Here is a 13300-nt window from a genome sequence, read left to right on the forward strand (position 1 = left end):
GTTATTGAAAGTAGTGTGCATTGTCATACTAGTTGTCTTTAGGAAGTAGAGATGCTTGCTTTCCACTTCAGGCTCAGCTCCTCAGACCAGGGACCTTTTCCTATGCTCCTTGATATACCCCACTCAAAAATGGTACTTTCCTACAATGAGCATTCAATAAACACTCACTGGTGATCACGATCTGATGTGATGACTTAGCTGTCATGTTTTCAAGGAGCATATCAACCTGACTAAAGATAAAGTTGTACAGAAGGTAGTGAGAGGTTCTGGTTATTTAAAAAATATGTCCAATAAACATATACTGATTCTGAAAATAGAAGCATAACATAAGAATATGCTTACATATGGTAAAATTATATATGTAATTTATATATATATATATATACACACACACACACATACTACATATAAAATAGTTCACTTAGGTTATGCCTGCTTTGTCCAAGGGGAGATGACAATTGGGCAGCTGCATATATGAGTACAAACTCAGTAAAGATGTCAGGGGATAACAATATAAATTGAGGAGTCATCAGCATAGATGGCACACTATTTAAGGTAATGGGACTGGATGAGATTAACTAGGCAGAGACTAGAAAGAAGGGTAAGTATAATTTGTAGTAGTAAAGAATTTCAAACAACTATTGCTTATCAATAGAGAATTCAATAGGTTGAATAAATTATGGATTATGTATACCATATATTTTCATATTACTCTTAATAAGTTATTTATATATGTATTGACTTCAAGAAATATTTAGGATATATATTTTAACCTAAATATAATTTTCAGAGTAATATGAATAATATGTCTACATATTTGTAAAAAAAACTACATAAATATGTGTACATGAGTCTATGTAGTAGAAGGATACATTCTAAACTGTGGGGAATGGGATATCAACTTTTTCCTTCTTCATGCAGTTTTAAAAGATCTGATGATAAATATAGACATAAAGCAAATGTGTAACTATTTATTTAGAATGTAAAGGAATCTTAGAAAATATATTTATGACAGTATCAATATCCTATCAACAATCCATTTATTCTACTTATGTCACCTTGTATCTTTTCCCTTTCTTTTTGTACATCTGCCCCCCTAGAACCTTGACTCAATCTGCTGCACTGGCAACCCTTAGCTGGGGGAACTGCCCTTAGGCTGTGGATACCGTTATGCCCACCCACATGAGAGCTGGGAGATGCCTAAGAATTTATGTCTCTCTAGGGGCAGTCATTTCCTAAAGGAAATCAACCTTAAATATTCATGGGAGGACTGATGCTGAAGCTCCAATACTTTGGCCACCTGATGTGAAGAGCCAACTTAATGGAAAAGACACTGATGCTGGGAAAGATTGAGGGCAGGAGGAGAAGGGCCTGGCAGAGGATGAGATAGATGGTTAGATGGTGTCAGCAACTTAATGGACATGAGTTTGAGCAAACTCTGGGAAATAGTGAAGGAGAGGGAAGCCTGGTGTGCTGTAGTCTGTGGGGTGAAAAAGAGTCAGACATAACTTAGCAACTGAATGAATGACAGGCAATCATTAGCCAGTGTCTCATGGGTGAGAAGATTTGAATGGTGCAGAGTTGCTCTGGAGACAGCATAGATCACACATGTCCCTATACAGTGAGCAGTATGTATGATCTTCCCTGTCAGCTAAGACAGTAAAGAATCTGCCTGCCATGCAGGGGACCTGGGTTCAACCCCTGGGTCAGAAAGATCCCCTGAGGAAGGGAGTGGCAACCCACTTCAGTATTCTTACTTGGAGAATTCCATGGACAGAGGAGCCTGGTGGGCTACAGTCCATGGGCTCACGAAGAGTCAGACAGGACTGAGCAACAAATATTTTCACTTTCATATGTGTGATTCATGCTGTCTCCAGAGCATTTCTGCAGGATTGGGACAAAGTTCTCACTCTTGGGACTTGGCTTACTATCACACTCTAGCCAGATCTCTTCCCTTCCTAGTCCTGCTGCCCTTCTAGAATTTTCTGGGAATACTTCCTGATAAACATGTTTACATATATCCTTGACGCAAGGTGTGCTTTTGGAGACCCCAGCCTACGACAACAATCAGTCTATTTTAAGTGCCTACTGAAGTGACCTTCACTTGAGGACTCAGGCATCGTGGACAGGCTATGTGTAGTAGTACAGGTGGTACTCAGAGCTTAGGTGATGAGTCCCAAGCTTGGCCAGTAGTTTCCATCTGGCCTTGGGCAATTCATCCAACTCCAGGCCTTTGTTTTCTCATCTGTAAGATGGAACTGATAATAGAAGCACTTACTAGAACTATTTCAAGGAGTAAATAAAATAATGTACTTAAAGTGCTTCTAGCACATGTCAGGCACTCGATGATTTAAAAATTAATAAAGAATCTTCCTGTAAGTATCATGACTATTTATCTCTGTGTATGCTGTGGCAGGTCTGACAAAAGAAGGAGTTTCTTTTACATGAAAATTAATGATACGAAGTTTTCCTCAGGATGAAAGCCACTCTTTACAGAACATTATTTTATTATGTATAACTCATGTGAAATAAACAAAGTCAATACATCATTGATTTTAATGGGACTTTGCACAATATGATTAATATGCCATTATTTCATAAAAGCATTCTACATGCTGAGGAGTAGTAGCTGGTGTATTAGAATATCATTTGGCATAAGGTTTTCAGCATATGCTATTTTCACTATATGTCCCTATGAATACATTATCATCTGGTATAAAATAAATCAGATAATGAATCAAAAGATGAAAAACTAGATCTCCCTAACAACCATATCACATATTTTAGCACTGAATAATATATCATTTTAATGTCTTAAATAACATCACTATTATGGGAGTAGTGCAATGACCATATCTTTCATTGGTCTAGTTCTACTTTAAGAATCTTGTCTTATTGCTTAGAGTAACTCAACAGTTCTATCTTCCATATACACAGAACACCATTCTGAGGCCTATTTTTTCTCGGACCCAATACCATGGAATTAATTTATTTTGAACCTATTTTATAATAATGTCTGGACTCTATAAAATTCCCCTGGTTGGGGTTAAAGCAAAGTTAGCTAATATTGAATTCTATTTATTACAAACTGAACATTCCTGGTAGTTTCCAATTTCATTTCATACTAAAATCCCCTTGTTGTAATTACTGTCATTCTCTCTCTGTTTTCTCTTAATTATTCTGACTAAATTCTCAATTATTCAGGGACCATGTATTTAATCTGTGGATTTTCCACATCCTCTCTTTTTAATTCTGTCTTTTACTGTACATACCTAACCATTTAAATATTTCCTATTTTTATAATTCATCAGATGATAAATAATGGTAGAATGAGTTCACATTAAAATAAGGAGCTTGTTATTTTAGGGAAATTTCTGGTGGAGGTCTGGCTTCAAAGAATGCATACAGTGAATTTTTTTTTTTTTTTTTTTACCATTTGGGATTCTTAATTCTTTCTCTAGCATCACAGTTAATCTAAAATTTTTAAAATAAAAATTCTATATTTTGTTCTTAAATATAATAGTTTTACAAGCAGCAAAGCTCCAAGTTTTTTTTTTAAAGGTCTATTATCAGCCCTTTTTAGAACTTTTTAAGAAAAACACATGGAGCTTTGCTGCTGGTAAAACTACTGTATTTAAGAACAAATAATTTTGTTCTTAAAAAAAATTTTTTTTTAAAGATCTACTATCAGCCCATCATGAGAAACGCTGGGCTGGAAGAAGCATCAGCTGGAATCAAGATTGCTGGCAGAAATATCAATAACCTCAGATATGCAGATGACACCACCCTTATGGCAGAAAGTGAAGAGGAACTAAAAAGCCTCTTGATGAAAGTGAAAGAGGAGAGTGAAAAAGTTGGCTTAAAGCTCAACCTTCAGAAAACTAAAATCATGGCATCTGGTCCCATCACTTCATGGGAAATAGAGGGGGAAACAGTAGAAACAGTTAGACTTTATTTTGGGGGGCTCCAAAATCACTGCAGATGGTGACTGCAGCCATGAAATTAAAAGACACTTACTCCTTGGAAGAAAAGTTATGACCAACCTAGATAGCATATTCAAAAGCAGAGACATTACTTTGCCAACAAAGGTCCATCTAGTCAAGGCTATGGTTTCTCCATGTATGGTTTTTTTCACGTATGGATGTGAGAGTTGGACTGTGAAGAAAGCTGAGCGCCGAAGAATTGATGCTTTTGAACTGTGGTGTTGGAGAAGACTCTTGAGAGTCCCTTGGACTGCAAGGAGATCCAACCAGTCCATCCTAAAGGAGATCAGTCCTGGGTGTTCATTGGAAGGACTGATGATAAAGCTGAAACTCCAACACTTTGGCCACCTCATTCGAAGAGTTGACTCATTGGAAAAGACTCTGATGCTGGGAGGGATTGGGGGCAGGAGGAGAAGGGGATGACAGAGGATGAGATGGCTGGATGGCATCACCGACTCGATGGACATGAGTTTGGGTGAACTCCAGAAGTTGGTTATGGACAGGGAGGCCTGGTGTGCTGCAATTCATGGGGTTGCAAAGAGTTAGACACGACTGAGCAAATGAACTGAACTGAACTGAATATCAGCCCACCCCATACCACCCATTACTAAGATGCACATCACTTGAGATAATGGAAGTTGGAAGGTTTTGTTTATAAATTTGAGAAGAGTCTTTGAATAGGTTTAGAATCCAAGCTGAAAAGAGCGATTAGGGACAAGTATCAAAACAAGCAATAATTTGTAACTGATCAAAATAATCTTGGTTATGTTCTGAGCCCATGACTTCAGAAATGCTTAAGGATACTATAATGCAGGCAAAGTGTATTCATGAGGAGCCTAACCTTTATTTATGCACTTCTTTCACTAACTTTCAGGTCTCTTTGACGCCAAGATGATTTGTATGTTGACCTTTGGCTCAGGAAAAACACCTATTGTTCTCAAATCCCACTATCTAATCACCTCCTGAATACTCAGTTATTTTCCTTCCACCCTACACAGGCCAGAATTTTCTATTTCCCCTTCTGGTTGAGCTTTCCTGGTGACCAAAATAATAAAATAAACAGATTCGTGCTAAAGGGTGGTTATAGTCACTTGTAAGCCCCCCACTCCGTTCCATTTTCCTTTAAGAAAAACTGCATTGAAAATATCTGTAAATCCAATGGAATTTTGAAGTACTTTATAATTTCTGGAAACTGAACAAAGGATCAAATGTTATGCTACAGTACATGTTTCTATAAAATAATGAACTTGAATGAGGTTGGTAGGTAGAAGAACAATGTCAAAATATAACGTGGAAATCAATTGATTCATTTGCGATCTTTCCCATCATTAATATTTACCACCACCGGGTAGCAACTACCTAACACAAAGTACACAGATGCAGCTAAATGCAGCTAGTCAGAGAGGAATGTATCACACCAAATATTACTGCTTTGGGCTCTATTCAGCCACATGCTGTATGTCCTAGAAATGTTTGTTAAGCCTTCTGCCTGTCTCTGTGCATTTCACTTTGTCTCTGTAACTTCCTCATGCTCTTTCATCGAGCTATCTTATTTACTGCAATGTTCATTCATTATGGTTAACATCGTTCTAAACTGCTAATATTTTTAATAGAATTAGTGTTAGTGCTCTTGGTTACAAAATTACATACATTATGATGGTCTATCCAACCTAATTTTTCCTTAAGTTTGTTATTTTTAGTGCATAATATTTCAGAATGTGAAGTTTTTTGTTTTTTAAAAAATACATATCTCAGGTGATTGCAGGAATGCCTATAAAGCATTTAAAAACTTGAGGGGAGAATTTCTTTCCATCCCACTCTCCTTTCTCTATTCTTTCCTTGTAGGGGACAGCTTATAGAAAGAAGAGTAATTCTGCCCTCCTCCCCAACCCCAGTTCTCTGTATTTTAAAGTTCTGTTATAAGTGATTGCTTTTAGAGTTAAAAAGCTATCCAACTGAAATCTCACCAGTCTTTCCCCAAAGTTATTATTATCAATATGCTGAATTTAATTATCAAAGCTCTCCAAGGAGCACAGTTCCAATGCCACTGTTGATATCTTAATTTTTGTTAAAATTGTTTAGTTAGGTTCAGATTCTTTGTTTTGAATCTTATCCTACAAGCACGCATGATATTTGAGAAATAGTCTCATTATGTCACCTCCTTCCTTATTATCACTTTAAACTATTTTGAATCACTTTTGGAAGGAGTTTGGCAATCTACAGGGCTTCCCTGGTGGCTCAGATGGTAACGAATCTGTATGCAGTGCAGGAGACCTGGGTTTGATTCCTGGGTTGGGAAGATCCCCTGGAAAAGGCAATGGCTACTCCTGTATTCTTACTTGGAGAATTTTATGGACAGAGGAGCCTGATGGGCTACAGTCCATGGCATTTCAAGGAATCGGATACAACTGAGTGACTAACACAACAATCTACAATGCCCCTTGGAAGAAAAGCTTTGACAAATCTACACAACATATTATAAAGCGGAAACATTACTTTGCTGACAAAGGTCCATCTTGTCAAAGCTATGGTTTTTCCAGTAGTCATGTATGGATGTGAGAGTTGGACCGTAAAGAAAGCTGAGCACTAAAGAATTGATGCTTTTGAACTGTGGTATTAGAGAAGACTCTTGAGAGTCCCTTGGACTGCAAGGAGATCAAACCAGTCAATCCTAAAGGAAATCAGTCCTGAATATTCTTTGGAGGGACTGATGCTAAAGCTGAAATTCCAATACTCTGGCCACCTGATGTAAAGAACTGACTCACTGGAAAAGACCCCGATGCTGGGAAAGATTGAGGGCAGGAGTAGAAGGGGACGACAGAGGATGAGATGGTTGGATGATATCACTGACTTGATGGACAGGAGTTTGAAGAAGCTTGGGGAGTTGGTGATGGACAGAGAGGCCTGGTGTGCTGCAGTCCATGGGGTTGCAAAGACTCAGACATGACTGAGTGACTGAACTGAACTGAGGGCCTGTTCTAAGCTTACAGAAAGCTGCAGAATATTAAAGGTGTCCTCATGATTGTCTACATGTCTGAGTTTGTCACACATTCAGAAATCTTGATTCTACAAAATGTAAAATGTTGTAGATTGGCTACAAAGTTGAGATCCAGTCAGCTATACATCACGTGAACAATTTTGGACACAATTCATAGAAAATAAAGGGGACATACTTCAGAGTTCTCTAGACTTTTCTTCAACCTCCCACCCTCAGAATTTCTGCAGCTATTCCAAAATGTAGGGAAATATTTTCATGCCAAAATTTATTAAAGGAGGAAAAAAGATACATAAATTTCAACAAAACATTAATATTTATTATGAGAGGAATAAATCAAGAAAAAAAACTGGGTTATGGAAATGAAGCTAGATACAAAGTTAAAAAAAAAAAATCACAAGTGAGCCATACATTTGGCTCAGCTTTCCAGTAGCCAGTGTGAGTATATATACCCAATATATTGTGCCCATTAGCTGAAACAAATCAGTTATATAGAGGATACAGATTTATTTTTGGAATTAACACCATATAGCAATTTTTCATTGAGGAGTTCATAAACTATGTGATGATAAGAAGCATTTTTACACTTGGGAAAAATTTTAAGGATGAAGTTGTTAAGACAGCTGGCCTCTCATCCTTCAGCAGGGGCAAGATTTAGTTGGAATGAAATGTTTCCAAGCTAAAGAATGACTGGCAATTATTGATGAAGGCAATTTCTATTCTCTGCTGCACCCCAGGTTTTTAAGATCTGCTTGCTACAGAACTTAAATGTTAGATAGTTGGTGTTTATTAAATGAGTGACCTGGTCAGAGGTCTCTCTGCTCTCCAGCACCAAGTAGAATGGTAGAGTCTGTCTACCTCTGCTACTGTGTTGAGGATTCAAGTTCCTGGCGGGACCACATTTGATTAGCTCTGTTAGGGAATGGGAAGCGGCTTCCCAAGTGGCTCAGCAGTAAAGAATCCACCTGCCAATGCAGGAGACGCAGGTTTGATCTCTGGGTGGGGAAGATGCCCTGGAGGAGGAAAGAGCAACCCACCCTAGTATTCTTGCTTGGAGAATCTCCTGGGCAGAGGAGCCTGGCAGGCTACAGTCCATGAGGTTGCAGTCAGACAGGACTGAGAACACATGGGCACACACAGGGAAAGGGCCACAGGGAATCCTTGGTTGGTGTCTAGCATCTGTCAAGCTGAAGATCCTATACAGTAAAGGTGGCTCTTTGAGGCCCACGAGATGGAGCTCCAGTGGGACTTCCTTAAACTTGGGATTGTTTGGGGGTTAGGAATTGAAAAACTTGTGTTCAATTGTCAGGAATTAGCTGTATAGTCTTTTTAGGCTAAATTCTTCAAAATGTGTTACCTTTTTTCCTAGTATGTAAGGTGAAGATAATTACCCGCCCACCCTGACACCTACATAATCCTAGTCTTTTGCCCATTATTTTTTACTTACTGGTTTATTCTGTGAACATATTATACCTACTTGGAGATAGAAACTATGTTTTACTGGCTTCTATCCTAAGTGCTTATCACCATGACTAATATACTGAATACTCAATAAATGTCCATTGGTCCAGTGAGTTAATGGAAATAGCTGGAAAGTTTCACCATGCTAAATAAATGTAAGCTATTTGAGGGGAGCAGGTAAAACAATCTTGTTTTTCTCTCCTTAGGGTTGGTAGTTCCTTTCTGTTGCCCAAATGACCCTAAGGATTCAGTACCAGTTCATACAGAGTTTGGACAGCACCTGAATGTTGGTGCATCTCACAATCTCATCCTTCTTGAAGTATCATCACTTCCAGGGTCTGGGCTTCCTTTGGATCAAGTGGTGTCCAGTGTCACATTGCTTATCATATACAGCCATGCTCATACTTTCAAACACCTGTAAAAAAATCAAAAACGTTGACTCATTTATTCTGTGGTACATTTTCTGTGTGTCTGAGTGCTCCAGGTTTGCATATTACTTTTCTATAATTACAACAGCAAGGATCTTATTATGTACCAGATACTACGTGCTTACGTGTATTAACTCACTGTATCTTCACATTTCTATGGGACAAGTGTGATTGTTGCCCCATTTGCATGACAGCAGTGGAGAAAAAACAGATGTTAAGTATTTTGCCGTCACACAGTTAAGAGTGGTGGAGCCTAGATGGCAGCATGAGATGTCTGGCTCCATAGTCCATGAATTTTCACCACTACACTGTTGCCTCTTAACTAATTGCTTTAGCTGTAGAGCTGTATTTTTATGATAATCCATCTTACTTGGGGGAAACAGTTGCAAAAAGAATTTTTAATTCTAATTATAAAATACTTACCTTTACGTCTATAGTTAACCAAAGTTTTAACTAGTGTCCCTTTGTGTGCTTATACTGGTAATGAGAACTCTATAATACTTGTATAAGACATATATTAAAAAATGGAATTTGGAAGAATGCTTTCAAGTACTCATACAACAAAGAGATTGTGGTACGAAGTTAAACACTGGAAATTCACTCAAAACTGTACACTAAAATGCTAATAAATGTTCAACGTAAAATATAGTTGACCCTAACATAAGGAACCAATTTGTAACTCTAGTTTAAACCAGGCCTAAATTGCTATGACTGAACCATTTGATTAAGCTAACTATCCTAATACCAACAATGGTGACAACTATAAATGTATTGCAAGTCAAGGACCTTGTAAAGCTGATGATTTTGTACATGTATAGTTCCCTTACGAATGGCAGATCTCATGTGTTGATACTAAATTTTAGCAAATTAGTTACATTTAAGTATATTAATAAGTGATGAATAAAGAAAAAACTGTGGCAATAAACAGAACTATGCTAGAGTGCTTCAGACCAGATTTTCACACCTGCTTTCTATTAGCATACTAAAGCTACTAGTGTAAAGAAACCATACATTAAGCATAGTTGATTATCCTTAAGCTATGCTCTGTAGGGGTTATAACACCATTTTTAAGAACAATATTAAAAAGGCAAAAGTTGTAACTCAAACAGTACACAAGACTTCTTACTTCATCTATAAAAATAGAGAATGCCAGTGCTTTATTTGCCAGAGATAAGGAGGGAAACATGGGTAAAATAAATTTGATAACATAACTCACATTACAAATGATTTTCTGAAATTCACAAGTTTCACATTTAGCTGACCTAAATAAAAAGAAAATAAACAAAACACTAACAAAAAAATTTTCACTTGATGTTAGAGGGCCAAATCACATGATCCCTCTGAATGAGGGATTTTAATTCTCAAGCTGGGAAAATATTTTCCTTACTTAAATAATTTACCCAAGGTGATAAATAAGCCCTTGGACCAAGTTCAGAAGAAATTGCCTCTATCAGTTTGTTTTAAAGAAGCACACAAAATTTTTACTATGGAACTTACATGAAATTTTCTTGGTTAAATCTTAACAGTAAAGACAAAAAGTCCACACTACTTTACTGTGTTTCAGGTCTTTTTCTCCCAAATGTACCTTCTAGATTTCTTAGGTATGCTGTAGCAGTACATATGGAGTTTATTTCACTTAATGGAGTAAGGTGTTATCAACTTTAGCATCCTAAGGTAGTAGGTGTTATTTAAACTTTATCCTCATTCACCTCCCCCACGTTACCGTAGTAAAACTTATTTTTAAAAAAATGAGGACAAAATACTGTAGTCTAGAGGCACCTGGGAAGAGAGGGAATTCAGAAAACGAGAGAATATGGCTCTGGAGTGATATCCCGTCTTACTGGAAATACATGGAGTCTAACTATAAACCCCTTTACCCTTTCCCTGGCTTTAGACTTAGGGTGTGAGGTGTCAGGGATGTGAATGGAACCTTCACAAACTGATATTTTCATACCCTTTTCCCCCTTTAATTTGCAAGAAACAAAAGAAATAGAAAAAGGAGTGCTTGGTACCACGTGCTTTTGAGGTTTAAAGGGCCCTTAATAAACACGCTGTTTCGGTCGTGGCAGGGGATCGAAACCACTTTTTAATAGAAACCACTTTTTAATAAATATCGCCAGAAGAATCTCCTCGAAGGGAGACTGAAGTCACTCTCCCTCCCCAGGAGCCCTGGGGGAAAAGGGAGACGGAAGATAATGCCCCCTACTTGCACGTGAAATCTCCCTTACTCCGCCGACCAACCCTCTGCCTCTCCCGCGCCGGTCTGGCCGCCTTGGGAGGTAGCAGGGAGAGAAGACCACGCTCAGTCCTCCATGGCAAAGTCTTTGGTCTTTTCCTCCTGGTCGCCCACTTTGTAGCGTAGCAGCACGCGCAGGTGACGGTGGTGGTCCTGGGAGGGCAGCAACGTGATCTCTCCGGAAACATCCGTGTCTTGCTCCACTTGCACCGGCTCGTTCAGGTAGAGGAGCGCCTGCTTCCAGTGCGTGACGGGGTGAAAAGGCGAGGTGGAGAGCACCACAGGTTTCTCCGAGTCCCCTCCGGGGAAGGTCACCTGGAACCAGATGGCAAAGCCGTGCATGGGAGCCGAACCATAGCAGCTGAAGCGGAAGCGACCGCCCACCCCGGCCTCCAGCTCCTGCTCCAGGCCGGCGCGGGCCAGCTCCAGCCGAGCAAAGCACTGCGGCCGGGCCAGCACATCCTCGCCGGAGAGGCCTTGCACCACGATTTCTGAGTGGCCCATGAGGCAGCGCGTGGCGAAGCTCTCCAGGCAGCTCATGTCCACGCCGTAGAGTTGCTTCATCTGGCTCCAGAAGCTTAGGCGCAACTCCAGCATCTGGTCGCTGATGGGCGCCACGAAGAGCTCGGCGGAAGCCGGCAGGAGAAGACCGCCCTCCTTCAGCCACTTGGTCCGCGCATGGAGCACAGAGCTCAGCATGGACTCGTGCAGAAGTCCGCAGCCCATCCACTCGCTCACGATGGCATCCACCTGCTCCGGCAACTCCACCGTCTCCACCGGTCCCGGCAGGACGTGCACCCGGTCTTCCAGCCCGTTGAGCCGCACCACTTCCCGGGCCTGTTGCCAGATGTCGCTGGCCTCCACCGCGTACACGCGCCGGGCCCCTGCCTGGGCACAGAAGATGCTGAGGATGCCGGTGCCCGCGCCCACGTCCAGCACGGTCTTGCCTCTCAGCGCTGCCCAGTTCCGCAGGATGCCCAGGCGGTAGGCATCGGTGCGGACGCGGTCGGCAATCATCTCCTCGTGGACCGATACGTCCGAGTAGCACTGATAGTACAGCTGGTCCCGCTCCCGCCTAGTCCTCCGGGGTCGCGGCACAGCCACCTCCAACTCTCCGCCATCTTCCTCTTCAGTTCCCTCCCCTCCTTCGCCGCCGCCCCCCGACTCAAGCTTTCTTCTCTTGGGCTGCGACATCTTGGCGGCTTGGGCCGACTCCCGGCGTGCGTTGCGCGCCGCGCCTCGGGCTCCGGGAAGCGGGGCCTTATGGTAGTTGTAGTGCGCGCTCGTGCCTCCCGGTTTTGGCAGGTCGCCGGGCGAATGTCAGCCAGATACCAGTGATCTGTACTTTGCTCTTTTTCTTGCTCCTTTGGTGTCTTGGAATCCCTTTTCCATCCCTTGCACTCACATTGCATGGTTCTCTACGTTCCTTCTCCTTCCCTTAGATTGTTCAGTCTCTTTTGCTTTCACGCCCTTCGTGACGTGGACACGCCCACTTAAAACTGAAAATCCATGTTTTGTCTTGTCCAACTCCCAGATTTTTTATTACACAGAATTTTCTGGGCGGCACCGTGCACACCCTACTGCCTCATCTGGACAGTTGCAACTCTTAAAGCTCTCCAAACGTGGAGATTTAGAAATTGCACTACGTGTTTTTCTTCTCCGTTTTCAGGGGAGGTAGAATGCAAAAGGGAGAAGGCAATGGCACCCCACTCCAGTACTCTTGCCTGGAAAATCCCATGGACGGAGGAGCCTGGTAGGCTGCAGTCCATGGGGTCGCTAGGAGTTGGACACAACTGAGCGACTTCACTTTCAATTTTCACTTTCATGCACTGGGGAAGGAAATGGCAACCCACTCCAGTATTCTTGCCTGGAGAATCCCAGGGACTGGGGAGCCTGGTAGGCTGCTGTCTATGGGGTCGCACAGAGTCGGACACTACTGAAGCGACTTAGCAGCCGCAGAATGCAAAAGTGTAAATGAAACAAAGTAAAAACCCAACCAGTGTAAAACCCTGGTCTGGATTCCAGTGAGACCACAAATGAACGGAATGATTAGGGCAAGTTATGTAAGTACTCTTGCCTTCAATTACCCATGCACCTTCCAGCAACAAAGAATCTTTAAGGCAGTTGAAAATTAAGTTTCTGGTCTCTATTTTAGGAGATTAGTTATTTGGCTCTTAGTTCTGCCCCGGTAATTCTG

At 41.1% G+C, this 13300-nt stretch overlaps 1 protein-coding gene across 1 annotated transcript; it reads right to left on the minus strand.

Annotated features, from left to right (window-relative positions):
* Positions 1-9993: 9993 nt before the first annotated feature.
* On the minus strand, positions 9994-12333 carry PRMT6 (protein arginine methyltransferase 6). Its single transcript, XM_040232191.1, has one exon. The coding sequence runs from the start codon at positions 12295-12297 to the stop codon at positions 11170-11172; it is 1128 nt and encodes a 375-aa protein (XP_040088125.1). The 5' UTR covers positions 12298-12333; the 3' UTR covers positions 9994-11169.
* Between the last annotated feature and the right edge of the window lie 967 nt (positions 12334-13300).

Source organism: Oryx dammah, unplaced genomic scaffold, assembly GCF_014754425.2.
Source record: "Oryx dammah isolate SB20612 unplaced genomic scaffold, SCBI_Odam_1.1 HiC_scaffold_28, whole genome shotgun sequence".
Taxonomy (NCBI): Eukaryota; Metazoa; Chordata; class Mammalia; order Artiodactyla; family Bovidae; genus Oryx; species Oryx dammah.